Below are 15,510 nucleotides of genomic sequence, written 5' to 3' on the forward strand. Positions count from 1 at the left end.
CACTAATCACATTATACACTATTGAAACGTATAATAGGAAAAGTGGGTCACGTGACTATACTTTGCCATATCATTTATACTATATATTTTAAAAATAAGACAGGTAAAAATATAAATTTTTACTAATATCAAACTAATTAAGGAAAATAAGTCAAATTAATAATACTAGTGAAGTATATTTATTCCCAGATGATCTTTATTATTATTATTATTTAATGAAAACAGATTCTCATTTTAAATTTTATATACTTGGAATAAAATATATATAAAAAGCAAAAAAAGAAGAAAACCATACAATAAATTAATTTGTTTTAGTTAAATGCACTAAATTGACACAAATATATAATTATTTCATAAAAACTTCATATGAAAACTATCTTCACACAGAAGAATTCTTTTAATTTTAACACATAATTGTTCTTAATAAGTAAAATCGACTATTTTAATTCAGACACAAAACAAATGTATAACACTTAAAAAAATAAAAAGAGTGTTTTTTTGAAATAAAAGAATAAGATCTAGCTCAAAACGTAAATATGAGAAAAGAATGTGGCCAAAAAGAAATAAAGTAAAATATGAAGATCTACATCTGAGTCGTTTCTTAAATAAAATTTCTCGTCCATAGTTCGAGAAGAGAGCTATATCTTCCTCATTTCTCCTCTTTCGTTCTTCTTTGTCTTCTTCTTCCTTAGTCTACTAGATCTGAGGATTCAGAGAGAATCAATGGAGGACTCTCTCAAGTTCCTCGTTCTCGCGCTCCTAATCTCTTGTTGTGCCACCCACGTTAGCTCTGATGGCTCGGATCACCGCTACAAGGATAATGACGTCGTCCCTCTCTACGCCAACAAGGTCGGCCCTTTCCACAACCCCAGGTATAATGTTTTCTGATTCCTCGATCTGAATTCGGATCTGACCTGTTCGCGGTTCGGATCTCGTTTTCGCTTTGGTTTTGAACCAAATTTTCTGGTTTGAATTCACCTGATTTTTGGACTCTGTCCGATAAAATGATTCGATATTATGATGGTGGAGCTGAAGTCGAATTTGGGAAATTTTTTGTTTGACTTAGCTGAGATTTTTTTTTGCTTGTAATGTGCACCGACGTTGATGTGAGGTGGGCTTGGGGTCAAAAGGGGGTTTTGAAAATGGGTTTTTAATTTTAGATTTATATTGAAATATTTGATTGAAATTGGATTTGTGGTTATGTAAATGTGGTAGTAATTGTTTTATTGTTTATAATGGCATTGTGTTAATTATGTTGTATTTGATTCTCTTGGTTCAGTGAGACGTATCGCTACTTCGATCTGCCCTTCTGTTCAGGAGGTTTGTGCTTTACTATCATTTCTCCGTTTACTATTTATATCTTGTAATTGTATTGTATTTATTTTTTGAAACTTATTAATTGGTATTGTTGATTCAAGATAATTTTTCGATCCCATTTGAGGTCAATGAACAAATGAATGTAACTGTGATATGTGTGGAGCGGTACTCTTTTTGAGTTGTCTACTGTCTACTCATTTGTGTATAGTAATTGGCTAGTTGCTATGGGCGTATCAGCATATGGTGTTTTGGTGAATAGTATGGCTGTCAATTTAAGTTCCACAAATTAATAGTAGCTCATATTGTTGTTTATAAGGGAAAATAAAAAGAATATGGAGGATCTATTCAGTTGCTAGCTTGTTTGTAGAGATCAAGCTCAGCAACGTGGGCCTGTAACCCATGTGTGGGCAATGTAAGAAATGGAACATTAATTCAGCCCAATGGATCGGATTTATTGTTAGCTGTTAAAACAAATCTGAAGAAAGGCTCTCCAAGTTACAATTTGTAGGAAATGAATTATTTTGCAGATTCGGAATTAGTGCAAGCTTTGAGCGCTTCTTGAATTTGTTTAGAAAATGGAATAGTAAAATGACTCGAGTATTAAAGGAAAACTAAGTAAACAGAAGCTTTTATTTGAATATATATCATTTTTGTTTGAAATATTTAAAATATTATCTTTTAATGTTAATAATAGGTGATGTGAAGGAGAAGAAAGAAGCTCTTGGAGAGGTGCTGAATGGAGATCGCCTTGTTAGTGCTCCTTATAAGCTTGAGTTTAGAAAAGAGAAGGAGTCTGAGGTTGCTTGTTCGAAAAAGCTCTCAAAGGAAGATGTTGCTAAGTTTAGGGAAGCTGTGAAAAAGGATTACTACTTTCAAATGTACTACGATGACTTGCCAATCTGGGGTTTTATAGGAAAAGTTGATAAAGATGTAAAAACTGACCCAAGCGAAGTCAAATATTCTCTTTACAAGCATATCCATTTTGACATTCTCTACAATAAAGATCGTGTGATTGAAATCAGTGCTAAGACTGATCCTTCATCAGTTGTAGACTTGACAGAGGACAAAGAGGCTGATACCGATTTCACATACACTGTGAAATGGAGGGAAACTGAGATTCCTTTTGAGAAGAGAATGGACAAGTATTCACAATCGTCTTCACTGCCCCATCACTTGGAAATTCACTGGTTCTCAATCATAAATTCATGTGTTACAGTGCTTCTGTTGACTGGTTTCCTTGCAACAATCCTCATGCGGGTTTTGAAAAATGATTTCATGAAGTAAGGTTTTATTTGTGAATTTACAGAAAGAATTTCATATGAGTGCCTATGATTCTTCATTTTTTTTACATACTTATCAAAATTGTTTATATACTTGAAAGGTATGCACAAGATGAGGAAGCTGCTGATGATCAAGAAGAGACAGGATGGAAGTATATCCATGGTGATGTTTTTCGGTTCCCAAAGCACAAATCAGTGTTTGCTGCTGCCCTTGGTTCTGGCACACAATTGTTCACTCTGTGAGGATCTTATTGTATTTATTTGTATCTATAAATTCTAGGTTTGTTTAGTGTCTTACTAACCATGTTATTCTGCCACTTCTATGCATTTCCAGCACTATATTCATTTTCATGCTTGCATTAGTTGGTGTATTTTACCCATACAACCGAGGTGCTTTATTCACTGCTTTGGTGGTCATTTATGCACTCACATCTGGTATTGCGGGATACACAGCAACTGCTTTCTATTGTCAGCTTGAAGGAACAAACTGGGTAATTATATATAAGATTCTCCCTCCAATGAATATCAATTATATTTGTGAAAACGCTTTTGTAAACTTAACTTATTCTATTTTGTATTTTCTGTTGACAGGTGAGAAATCTGTTGCTTACAGGGTGCCTTTTTTGCGGGCCCCTGTTCCTCACATTCTGCTTCCTTAACACTGTTGCAATTGCTTATAGTGCAACCGCAGCTCTTCCTTTTGGCACTATTGTAGTCATTGTCCTTATATGGACATTAGTAACCTCACCATTGCTTGTGTTGGGTGGTATTGCTGGGAAAAATAGCAAAGCTGAGTTCCAAGCTCCTTGTCGCACCACAAAATATCCTCGGGAAATTCCACCCTTGCCTTGGTACAGGGGTACACTTCCTCAGATGGCAATGGCAGGGTTCCTTCCTTTTAGTGCTATTTACATTGAGCTTTACTACATATTTGCAAGTGTTTGGGGTCACAGGATCTACACCATCTACAGCATTCTGTTTATTGTTTTCATCATCCTCTTGATTGTCACTGCATTCATCACTGTGGCTTTGACGTACTTCCAACTTGCTGCTGAAGATCATGAATGGTGGTGGAGGTAGACACATCTTGCATTTCTTTCTTCTTTCTTTCTTTCTGTATTATTATTATTATTATTAATTTTTTTTTGAGATCTGCATTTCACTCTAATGGTTATAGTTCCTGGTGTGTTACTCTGATACATCCAATTTACTAGGTAGTTTAACTGAATATTATTGTAATGGCTAAAAAAATTCGAGAGGGAGAAATTTATCCATCTATTTTAATTGAATAATATCAGTCATAAAATTTTGGAAAAAAGAAGATATAGAGGGAGGCTAGAGGGGGGGAAGGGAGGGAGGGTGCATTTATTATTTTCTTTGAAAAAATAGCCTAATTTTACTCTCCTTTTGGTTGAATTTTCAATGTTGGGTCCACAGGTTCAATGCAATCAGTAGATTAAAGTAGTCTGACTAATTGTTGTAGCTAGTTGTGCATTGTGATTTGATCCCTATCTGAAATCAAATAGGGAACATTTTACTTGATTTTTCTAGCCATTTAGGCAGAGATTGGGCAGGAAAATAGTGTATTGTGGTGGTAGGTATATGTTATTTTCTGGAATATTCTTTCATCCGTCTCTGTTCGGGTAGTAGGTATTCATATAATAGTTTTCTACAGGTGTATGTGCATGGGAGTCAATTTTTGCTCTTCGTGTAAAAATGGTGCACGAAAGAAATCTGTACTGAATTTTTTTTTCTCTTGATTTGGTGCAGATCTTTCCTGTGCGGTGGATCAACTGGTCTGTTTATCTACGCATACTGCTTGTATTACTACTACGCCCGATCAGATATGTCTGGTTTCATGCAAACCTCGTTCTTCTTCGGTTACATGGCATGCATCTGCTACGGCTTCTTCCTGATGCTCGGGATGGTGGGTTTCCGTGCTGCGCTGCTCTTTGTTCGCCATATTTACAGGTCGATCAAGTGTGAGTAAGCATTGTTGGTCGATGCTTTCGGTAAAATCTGTGCTGGTTTCTTCTTCTGCTGCATCAAAGGGAGGAAGGTCTGTGATTTTTGTTAGGTGGATTTGGTCATTTAGGAATTCTGCTCTGCGTTTGCTCCAGGGTTTAGGGATATATTGGGCTCTACTTATGTTGACTGTATGTATTTACAATGTTAATGTGGGGAAGAGATTGTATAACCACATTTTTACCTTACTCGCTGAAACGACTTTTTCCATGTTAGCAAAAAGTGACCCTCTATTTTTATCTCTTTACACCAATTATTTTCCCACCATGGAGATTATTTGAATTATGGAGAGAAAAAAAAAAAGAGAATTTAAAGCGTTGCTTTCAGTATTATATAATACATAGCTCAAGTCTTTTACACCAAATTTGATAGATCCTTTCGTGTATGTTTTACTTCCTGAACTGATATTCGATTTTCAAACAACTACCAAACTAAGTTATTTCAATCAAGAAATGGGTATTGTGTTATGGTGCCCTTGCATTTGAAAAAGAAAATACCAACCCTAGAAACTATGATTTATGCTCGGTAACAGAGTGAATGTGGCTAACATAATACTGATAATCTGATATATTTTTGAGAAAATATTGTTGGTACACACTTGTTTTATTTTCATTCAATATATGCTTCATAAATTTGAAGCAGGTCAACCTTTGATACATTGTTTATTTAGAAAGTATAAAAACATCATAATACAAGAAAAGAAAAATCTTGCAACGCATCTCGTGGTAATGATGCCATATCTTTTAACATTTGGAAACTATAGAGTATTGTAATTTTGAAATGATTTAATCATAACTCTTGATCAATCTGAAGTACGAGGTCGTGTGGCCCTACCACAGAGGCAAAAGTAACTATCTTTCGTTGGGGAAGCTCAGCTATCTTTTGTGATTCTTCGTGGGTCAAGGACCAATCAAAGATGTCCACGTTTGTCCTCATTCTTTCCTTGTTGTAACTTTTTGTTACCAAGCTAGCCCCTTGCTCATACACCCATCTCAACGCAATCTTCACACAAAATTATTTATAATTATCATGTCAATGTACTTCTTTAATCATTTTATTGTTATTCTATGGATGGGACTTGCCACTCGTGACTATGCAGGATTCACATAACTTTTAAATCATCCAAATCATTGAGGATTATTTACAGAAAATACCAATTCCAAATGTTTAGTATGAAAGACTAAGAGTACTAATTCTACAAAATTCAAATATAATCATATAATTTTTATTGAAGTTATTTATTATTATTTTTATTTTGGAAAAAAGAGAAGTATATTGTTATACTTAAGACCATTATTTAAGTTATCAATAATATTTTTTTTGGTAGTTTTACAAAAAATACTTGATTTTGCAAAAAAAAAAAACTTTTTTACATTCTAACAAAAATTTTCTCTTTCAATTTTACTATTTTAGGTCAATTTTTACATTTTGCTTTCTTTTTTTGGGTTTTTAGTTATCTGAAGTATATTGTTCTTTATGTTATTTTTATTTTTTTTAGTTATTTTTAGTTTATTTTGAGTTGATGTGGTGAGTAGTTGTCGAGTTATTTTCTAGTTAATTCATAGTTGTGTCTTAGTTGTTTTTTAGTTACTTTATTTTGAAACCATAATTTTATATTTATGAAACTTTAAAATCGTATAATTTAAAACTTGAGTTAGTAAAATTGAAAAGAAAAATTAAGGATCGTAAAAATATTTTTAAAAAAATACATAAAAAAGATGTGTATTTAAGAGAAACTCCTTTTATTTTGTCACTTAGTTATTTAGGAGTGTCAAAAGATAAAATAAAATCAAAGAATATAATTTTAGTTTTAAAATTATGTGTTTCTAACATCACTCAATAACAATATCTTTATTCAAAAAATTGTTTTTTTTTCCACTATTCATCAAACTTATTTATTTTCTCGTTCACTCCTCATACCAAAATAATTTTTTAACCTTCAGTCACTACACACTATGTGATTAAAAATAAAAATTGTATAACTAAAATAATATCTTCATAAATATGTTATCATTAAAAATTATGTGGTTTCCATAAAGAAAAATGGCTAAAAATATTAGTTACAAAAAATACATTTTGTTATAATTAAACGTATATTTTTTTATGCATAATAAACTTTATTATTATAATAGATTATTACTAAAACTATATCAGTTGCAGTTGGATCTAAATATTATAGTCATATATATAATTTTTTGTTGTGATAACAATTGATATTTAGTTACAAATTTTGTATTATGACTATAAAAGTTATCACTAAATGGTAACCTTATTGCAGGCCTCTCCATTTTAATTATAATAATATTATAAAACTATATTACATACTCATTTAGATTATATTAATTTAATTTTTTTATTTATTAATGTAATTAAAATTATGATTTCTTGATTTAAATAACAATTTTTTGTAATAAACTAAAATTGCAAAAAAAACACCCATACATTTTTAGTTATAGGGTTTATATTTTTTTGGACCCTGTGTTTTATCCCATTACCTGTTTAGACCATGTGTTTTAACAAATTACTTTTTGAACCTTATGTTTTGTAAAATGGTTAAAATAGAACCCTAAATCCGATTTTGGTCAATGATTTCTCAACTAAAATCACAAATAATTTACCAAACTAACAATTCAGAACAAAAATAAAATCATCCTGCTTAAAAACTGTGTTGTTATATTCAATTTTTTCTTTATCAAAATTGAGTTTAGGGTTCTATTTTAACCATTTTACAAAACATAGGGTCCAAAAAGTAATTTATCAAAACACAGAGTCCAAAAAGATATAAACCTTCAGTTATATTCTATATTTAAATATAGTATTTCAATGCTAGAGGACTCAATATCTATAGTGTTATGCACTAACACCATATGTGCACCATAACTTTATTCATGTGAATAAGAGGTATATATGGACGACATTATATGATGTTAACACATTTAAAAAGTCAAAACAATATTTCCAAGTTTGAGAAAAAATGTGAGAAATGGACAAATCAGTAGTATAGTCATAGCTGCCTTTAGAAAATTGCAAATAGAATTTTACATTCTAACTTAAACTTGGAAAGCTCTTAATAAATTTTAATTTTTTCAAATTTTTGGAAGAGTTACGGATGAAAAAAAATGTATTTATTATGAAAATATAATATGTAAAATTTTCATTTTCTAAATGCATGTCAATTTCTAAATATTGCTAGTATTTTTTATTGGTTGGAAGCAACATTAATTATTGTAAAAAAAACTAAATTCAAAATTAATGTAAAAAAAAATATTTACCTATTAGTGATTTGTTATATCAAATCATTATGTTGTCATATCATCATAATTTTTAGTACTCATCTATGGATAATTTGAGAAGTCTTCCATATATATTACTTTTATTTTTGTGTGTATTAATAATGAGTAAAAGTATATAATGAAAGCACAAAAAAATGTTGATTAATATATATTTTTATTTACCTGAGCAGTAGTCTTTCCCTTGGCGTTGGCAATCTCTTGGAGGACATCACACTCTATAACCGTATTGTTTCCCCATTTAGTCCCACTTCCAGCCAATGGAGAGTAAGCTGTTATATGAATACCCTTTGCATTGCAAAATTCCCTCAATTTCTTCTGCTGCCAAATTGGGCTCATCTCCACCTACATACAAACCATCCATAAATATGACTATAATATAAAGATATATAACTTTTGTTTTGTCTCGTTACCTGTTTGAATTCTGTGTTTTGATAAATTATTTTTTAGACCCTATATTTTGTAAAATGATTAAAATAGAACCTAAACACGATTTTGATCAATATTTTTTAACTAAAATCACAAATAATTTACCAAACTAACAATCCAGAACAAAAATAAAATCATTCTGCTTAAAAATTGTGTTGTTATATTTAATTTTTTCTTCATTAAAATTGAGTTTATGGTTCTATTTTAACCATTTTACAAAATATAGGGTCTAAAAAGTAATTTGTCAAAACACAAAGTCCAAACAAATAATGAGACAAAATATAGGATCCGAACAAGTATAAACACATGATATAATGGATAGTAGGTATAACACCAAACCGATACAGATTTTCACTATTCATCAAAAATTAAAAATTAAGATTATACAATTCAATATGAAAGTGTAACTATTTTTGGTAATATAATATTATTTACTTGATTGAGAGATGGAGGGATTTTGGCTATGGAAAGTAGGTAGTCAAGCATCTGGCAAGTGAAATTGCTGACTCCAATGCCCTTAGTTAGGCCAAGTCTTTTGCACTCTTCCATGCCTTCCCATACTGATTTTATATCCAAGGGTTGAATAAGCTCCTTTTCTACAGGCATACTTTTCACCTCTTTGCTCAATTTGAATGGCCAGTGGATTATGTACATGTCAACATACTCCAATTCAAGCTTGCTGATCATCATCAAAATATAAGTAATTATTATAAATTGTAATTAAGTAGTGGTATTAGATTAATCCAATTTCTCCTCTAAATAACAAACCCTATTACTTGTGCTTCATGTCAAATGAGTCCTCACAAATAAATTGAATGGAAAACAAAGAATTGAATTAAAAATCACCATTTTCTGTAGATTTTTTTCTTCTTCTAAAATATATATATATATATATATATGTGTAGTGCATATATACCTGAGACTCATCTTGATGGCGGGCACCACAAGATCGCGTTCGGCAAAGCTGGCGAAGAGCTTGGTAGTGATGAAGAGTTCGTCTCTGGACTTGATCAACCCCAGGCGTAAGGCTTCGGGGATGGCTTTGGCCAGATGCTGCTCTGACCCGTAAATAAAGGCCGTGTCGAAGTGCCGGTACCCTGCTCTGATCGCTTCAACAATGGCGCTCTTCGCCGTTTCCATGTCCGCCGGAGGAGACGACGACGTCCCCATCCCTACCACAGGCATTGCCTTCTCGCAACTCCTCAATTCTATTTCAGGAATAGCCATGGCCATTGAGATATCTACCTTCTTGCTAATAATATAAAGTAGTCACTTCTCTTTATATATGTATATATATATAGCTACCTATAATTAAGGAAGTTTCCGTATATAATAAACTACTCATATGGTCGTTTGTTTGAATTTATATGTTTTAATAAAATATTAAGTGTATTGGCTGGCTGAGTGGTTTGAATCAGCTCATGGTTGACTTGAGGCACCGGCCGGCGTTCTAGAAATTAGACCATCTAGATGCTTAAGATAGAATATCCAACTACTAGAAAAAAAAAAAAAGAGCATCTCTCGGCAAAGCTGCCAATGTTGGGAGAAATATAAAATATTATATTTTATTTAATTAGTGCAAACTTAACTAACAAAAGAAAAATAAAAACAAAGCAAAGTTGACAACTACGGGCAACGTTGCCAAAAATTAGAGTTGAATATTTGGTATTATGCTGACTTTGAGACCCACATGAATATAAGGCAACACTGTTGACACCAGCGCTGTTGATGCTCTAAGAGAGAAAAATCAATTCTATTATTAACTCTCATGTAAAGTTTGGATCAATTGGCACGTGAGAAGAAAAAACTAACGGTAGAAAATATAATAATAGACAATGAACAGAAAAATAAAGATTTCAAACGTTTACTTGGAAATCCTTAGGGAAAAGGTTACAGCTAGAGGAGAGAAATTCACTATGTCAAAGAATGATACAAGAGTGTTTCAGCAATGCAATTTAAAGATTATACATATAGAAATCCTAAAATGATAAAGTTTCTTAAGCTGAGCCTTTAAAATTTGAGTAACAAACATAACAAATTACACCTTGACACAAATTTTTATACTCGTAACTAATTTCATCATAAATAATGCAAAATCCTCATTTTCCACAAACCCCTAAAGGGCTAACTCAACAAACACCAACCGAGTACAAGAAGTGTTCAAATTTGGCTACAGGTAAAGACTTGGTCATCATATCAACAAGATCATCATGGGTGTTGATCTTGCTCACAATTAATAAGTCTCCATGATCAATGATATCACACACAAAATGAAAGCGCACATCAATATATGTTTCGTCCTCTCATGAAACGTTTGATCTTTTGTAAGATAAATAACACTCTGACTATCACAGAAGACTATGGACATCTTCAAGCCATCATTGAGCTCATTGAAAAAACAGTTCAATCAAATTGCTTCCCTACAAGCTTCTGGAATTTCCATACTCTGCTTCAGTACTGGACAAAACTACTGTAGGCTGAAGAGTAAATTTCCAATTAATAGCACAACCACCAACCGAGAAAACATAGCATGTAACAGATCTTCTTTTATCAAGGTCTCCAGCATAATCAGAATCAACATATCCCAAAACTCCATCTCTAGTACTTCCAAAATGCAAACAAACATCAATAGACCCACACAAGTATCTCATAATCCATTACACTGCTTTCCAATGTTCCTTACCAAGATTGGCCATGTATCTACTGACAATACTGGTTGCATATGATAGATTTGGGCGTGAACAAACCATAACATACATCAAAGATCTCACTACACTAGAATATGGAACTCTAGACATATAATCAACATCTTCATCTAATTGAGGTGATAAAACAGATGAAAGTCTGAAATGAGCTACTAATGGAGTACTGACAGGTTTGAAATTTTGCATATTAAACCTCTTAGGAACTTTCTCAATGTATCATCTCCGACTCAGATACAATTTACCCATCATTCTATCTCTTTGAATCTCCATATCAATTATCTTCTTTGCAGCTCCTAAATCTTTCATCTTAAACTCCTTAGAAAGTTGTATCATAACCTTTCTAATCTCTTTTGTACACTTGGCTCTATCTGGGTGATTGTTTCAGGCCATAAATATTTTTTTAGAAAACACTCATAATCCTCATTTCATGAAATAGTAAAGCCTTCTGGCTTCTGCATATAAATATCCTATTCAAGCTTTCCATGCAAAAAAGTAGTCTTCACATCCATCTGCTCAAGCTCAAAGTCACGCAGTGTCACTATACCAAGTAAGGCACGAATTGAACTATGCTTGACAATAGGAGAAAAACATCGTTGTAATCAAAACCTAAAATCTGGCTGTATCCTTTAACAATTAGCATTGCCTTGTACCTGGGCTCTTCAACTTCTGGTGTGCCTTCTTTTCTTTTAAACACCCATTTACAATGAATAGCTTTCTTACCCTTAAGTAAGTGCACTAAATCCCATATGTTAGTCTTTTGAAGTGATTCCATATCCTCATGCATAGCTTTAATCCAAATGTCAACATCCTTACAACTAACTGCCTCAGAATAAGTAGAAGGTTCTTAATTGGAATCAATTCTGTCTGCCACATTTAAAGCATAAACAACCAATTTGCCTCAACATATCTCTGTGGAGGCTTAATAATTATTCTAGCTCTGTCTATTGCTATAGAATGTTGTGGTTGTGCTTGAATTGGTGGAGACGATCGTCACTTTGTACCTTAGAACTGGACTGAGAAAAACTTCTTGAAACCGTTTCTAAATCATACTGTAATTCCTCCTACAAGCTAGAACTCTGTTGTTATTTATCACATAAATATTTAGAAGGTAAATCATTAAGCATAACATTTTAATCAAAAATAACATCTTTGCTAACTATAACCTTACTAGTTTCTAGGCACCAAAGCTTATACCCTTTAACACAATCTTTGAAACCAAGAAAGACACATTTATGAGATCTAGGTTCTAGTTTTCCATTATTAACATGTGTGTAAGCAGAACATCCAAAGATTGTTAAATCATAGTAATTTGCAGGAGTGTCAGACCATACCTATTGTAGAGTCTTTTTGTCAATAGCGGTTGAAGGAGAGCGATTAATAAGAAAATAGGTTGTAGAAGCGGCTTCAACCCAAAAAGACTTTGGTAGATTAGCATTGGAGAGCATGCATCACAACACCTTCTCCATTAAAATCCTATTTATTTGCTTTGCGACACCATTTTGTTGTGGTGCAAGGGACTGTAAAATGTCTTAGAATACCTTCAAACTTGCAAAAAGTATTAAACTCACCATAACAAAACTCTAAACCATTATTAATGCGAAGACATTTTACTAGCCAATGCATCACTCTCATGCTTCAGAAAAAACATCCAAACTTTTCTGAATATATCATCAATTATAGTCATCATATAACTTGCACCTCCTCTAGAAAGTACTATAGACTGGCCCTGTAAATCAGAGTGAACATAATCAATAATTCATTTAGTGTTGTGAACACCCTTAGAAAGTTTGTCTCTCTTCTGCTTCCTAAAAATACAGTGCTCACAGAACTGCAAATGACTAATACTCTGACCATGTAGTAGTCCTCTTTTACTTAACTTTGCCATGTCAGTCTCACTCATATGCTCAAGACGCATATGCCAAAGTCTAATAACATTAGTGTCTAACAAAGAAGTAGTAACAGTTGCATCACCTTTAGCAGTAAAACCTTGCAAGACATACAAATCAATTGTCTTCTTATGTCCTTTCATCACAACAAGGGCACATTTGCTAACTTTAAAAATTCCACCTTCACTAATGTACTTGTATCTTTTTGCATCAAGAGTACTCAGAAATAAGATTTCTTTTTGGATTAGGAACGTGCTTCACATCACCAAGAGTTCTGTCAACTCCATCAAACATCTTAATTCTAATTGAACTAATGATGGAACCAAAATGAGTATGTTTTAAATATTTATAACTCGCAAGGGCACGAATCGTATATGGAGTATAGTGTAAGTGTAAGCATGAGGTCGAACCCAAAGGAATTGACTACAATAAAAAAGAAACTATTTTAAGCCAAAAATTAAATAAACTCTAACATAGCTCCAAAGATTGATAAAACTTAATGTCAAGAAAATATTGAAAATAAAGCTATTTAAGAGAAGAAAAAATAAACCAATTATGATTTGTAAATAAGTTGTAAAAGAAAGATAAGATACTAGAATCCACAAAATGTAAGTTAAATAATCTTTATTAGTAAATTGATTCCCAAGTTTTAGTGATAGTTAAAACAAATCAAAGTATCATTTTCCAAATAGATTTATAATTTAAGCACAAATTATTTCTAAAAAGATAGGATTTTTCTTCACTTATAAAATTATAATTTCAAAGTATTTAGTGTGAATCAATCTAATAAAACAACAAAGAAATCAAAGAACATAACTTATAAGGCAAAACATAATATTTTTGTTCTAAGGTTGAATGTGCTCAATTTAATGGCACACCTTAATAAAAAAATATTATGATTTTGCACAAATGAAGAATAAATATGTTCCAACAATAAAAAATACAAGATATTAAGATGAAAGAAGATATTTGAAGAAGAAAATCCATAGAATTTATTGCACAAAATGGAAAATCAACATACAAAATAAACATTATCTAGATACATATTGTTTCATCATCGCCTTAATAATCTTAACAAGATTAGAAATTCATAACTAGAGTAGAAATTACAATACAAAAGAGATACATACTTGAAAATGTTCTTGGAAAATACTAAAATGGAGAAGAGAATGGTAGAGAGAAAGTGTAGAAAAGATGATAATACCCCAAAAATTATGCACCCAAAAATGGTATTGGAATCACATATTTATAGCCAAAATGAGAGTATTAAAATAATAAATTTAAATTAATTAAATGAATAATAATATGGCAAGTAGGGGTAAATTCTAGGGTGTCATGATGAAATTTGTAGTGAAATGTGTAGAAAAATTGGGTAAAAATTTGACATTTTTAGACATTGTGGGACAAAGGGACCATGTTGTGGGCTCAAGAGGAGAGATGCAGGTGGCTTGGTGGGTTGTGGCAGGCGGCTGGGCCGTGGGGCATTTGGGCTGAAGGCTGGAGGTAGCTGGGGAGGGAAAGGCGTTGGCTGAGCTGAGCTCGTGGGTTGCAGGGGGCTGGTGAGGCATTTCCTTTAGTCTTTTAAAAAATGCCATTTTTTTTTTCAAATTATTTTCTTTTCTTTTTTTTCTTCTGAATTTTCAACCCATAAATGCATCATAATTCCTACAAAATAAACATAAATTAAAGTAAAACTAAATATTTCCAATAATAAAATATACAACATAAGTTCCATGAAAATACTAATTAAAACTTAATTTATTTTGACATTTACGCTCAATAGAATCACCTTTCTAACTTTTAATCTAACAAAACTAATTTCAAATAATTAAACTACAACATATTACAATAAAATATCTATAAAAACATATAAAAATCTAAAAAATAACAATAAGACTAATAAATTCAAAATTACTTAAAATCTCAAAGACTAAGCAACAATTAGCATAAAAATTGTGGTAAAATAACTCTATTTTGTAGAATTATCATATCCCAAAACTTAAATTTTTGCTAGTCCTCAAGCAAAAGAAAATTAAAACACACATTTATTTTTAGTGGTGATATCTTAAGTATTTCCTCAAAAATTGCACAATGATAATAGCTCTAAAAAACTTATGATTATAGACTAAGCTTATGTATTTAATCAAATAGTCAATCTTGCCTTCTAGAATATATTTTTAAGAACAATTATTTTTCATATAAATTTATAAAAATTAGAAGTGTTCTATCATGAAATATATATATACATATATAATTTAAGCAAAATTGACCCAATAATTAGAAACAAAGCTTAAGAAATATTCATATTTTCAAGAGAACTACAATCACACTCAATCAAGGTTCTTATCATTGGAAATAAAAGATATCACCAAAGTTTTTTTTATATATTTTTTTTCTTAAACAAAACAATACGAAACACAAAAAAAAAAAAAAAATTCTTCACAAAACACACACTCTCCTAAGAATAATAACCATATAAACTCACCACCCCCAAACTTAATTTAAACATTGTCCTCAATATGTCAAAATATAAATTAAATTTTACAAGAGGTTAGAGTTTAGAATGGTCGTACCTTGA

General features: G+C 31.7%; 2 protein-coding genes across 2 annotated transcripts; one reads left to right on the plus strand and one right to left on the minus strand.

Annotated features, from left to right (window-relative positions):
* Positions 1-625: 625 nt before the first annotated feature.
* LOC133824328 (transmembrane 9 superfamily member 2) lies at positions 626-4,869 on the plus strand. Its single transcript, XM_062257208.1, has 7 exons — positions 626-872; positions 1,280-1,320; positions 2,012-2,597; positions 2,699-2,836; positions 2,932-3,088; positions 3,189-3,673; positions 4,368-4,869. The coding sequence occupies exons 1-7, from the start codon at positions 724-726 to the stop codon at positions 4,585-4,587; spliced, it is 1,776 nt and encodes a 591-aa protein (XP_062113192.1). The 5' UTR covers positions 626-723; the 3' UTR covers positions 4,588-4,869.
* Positions 4,870-5,192: 323 nt separating this feature from the next.
* On the minus strand, positions 5,193-9,636 carry LOC133824329 (D-galacturonate reductase-like). Its single transcript, XM_062257209.1, has 4 exons — positions 9,258-9,636; positions 8,777-9,020; positions 8,078-8,257; positions 5,193-5,624 (listed from the first exon to the last, which is right to left on the minus strand). Exons 1-4 carry the CDS (start codon positions 9,572-9,574, stop codon positions 5,412-5,414), a joined length of 954 nt encoding a protein of 317 aa, XP_062113193.1. The 5' UTR covers positions 9,575-9,636; the 3' UTR covers positions 5,193-5,411.
* Between the last annotated feature and the right edge of the window lie 5,874 nt (positions 9,637-15,510).

Source organism: Humulus lupulus, chromosome 3 (assembly GCF_963169125.1).
Source record: "Humulus lupulus chromosome 3, drHumLupu1.1, whole genome shotgun sequence".
In the NCBI taxonomy this organism is placed as follows: domain Eukaryota; kingdom Viridiplantae; phylum Streptophyta; class Magnoliopsida; order Rosales; family Cannabaceae; genus Humulus; species Humulus lupulus.

Excerpts from the sequence above, each read along its gene's own strand:
- LOC133824329 (XM_062257209.1), bottom strand. The coding sequence starts at position 9,574 with ATGGCCATGGCTATTCCTGAAATAGAATTGAGGAGTTGCGAGAAGGCA. Across the intron at positions 8,258-8,776 it reads TCCCTCCATCTCTCAATCAA|GTGGAGATGAGCCCAATTTG; the intron begins GTAAATAATATT and ends GTTTGTATGTAG. Across the intron at positions 5,625-8,077 it reads AGGGAAAGACTACTGCTCAG|ATTGCGTTGAGATGGGTGTA; the intron begins GTAAATAAAAAT and ends TTTTGTGTGAAG.
- LOC133824328 (XM_062257208.1), top strand. The coding sequence starts at position 724 with ATGGAGGACTCTCTCAAGTTCCTCGTTCTCGCGCTCCTAATCTCTTGT. Across the intron at positions 873-1,279 it reads GGCCCTTTCCACAACCCCAG|TGAGACGTATCGCTACTTCG; the intron begins GTATAATGTTTT and ends CTCTTGGTTCAG. Across the intron at positions 3,674-4,367 it reads GATCATGAATGGTGGTGGAG|ATCTTTCCTGTGCGGTGGAT; the intron begins GTAGACACATCT and ends GATTTGGTGCAG.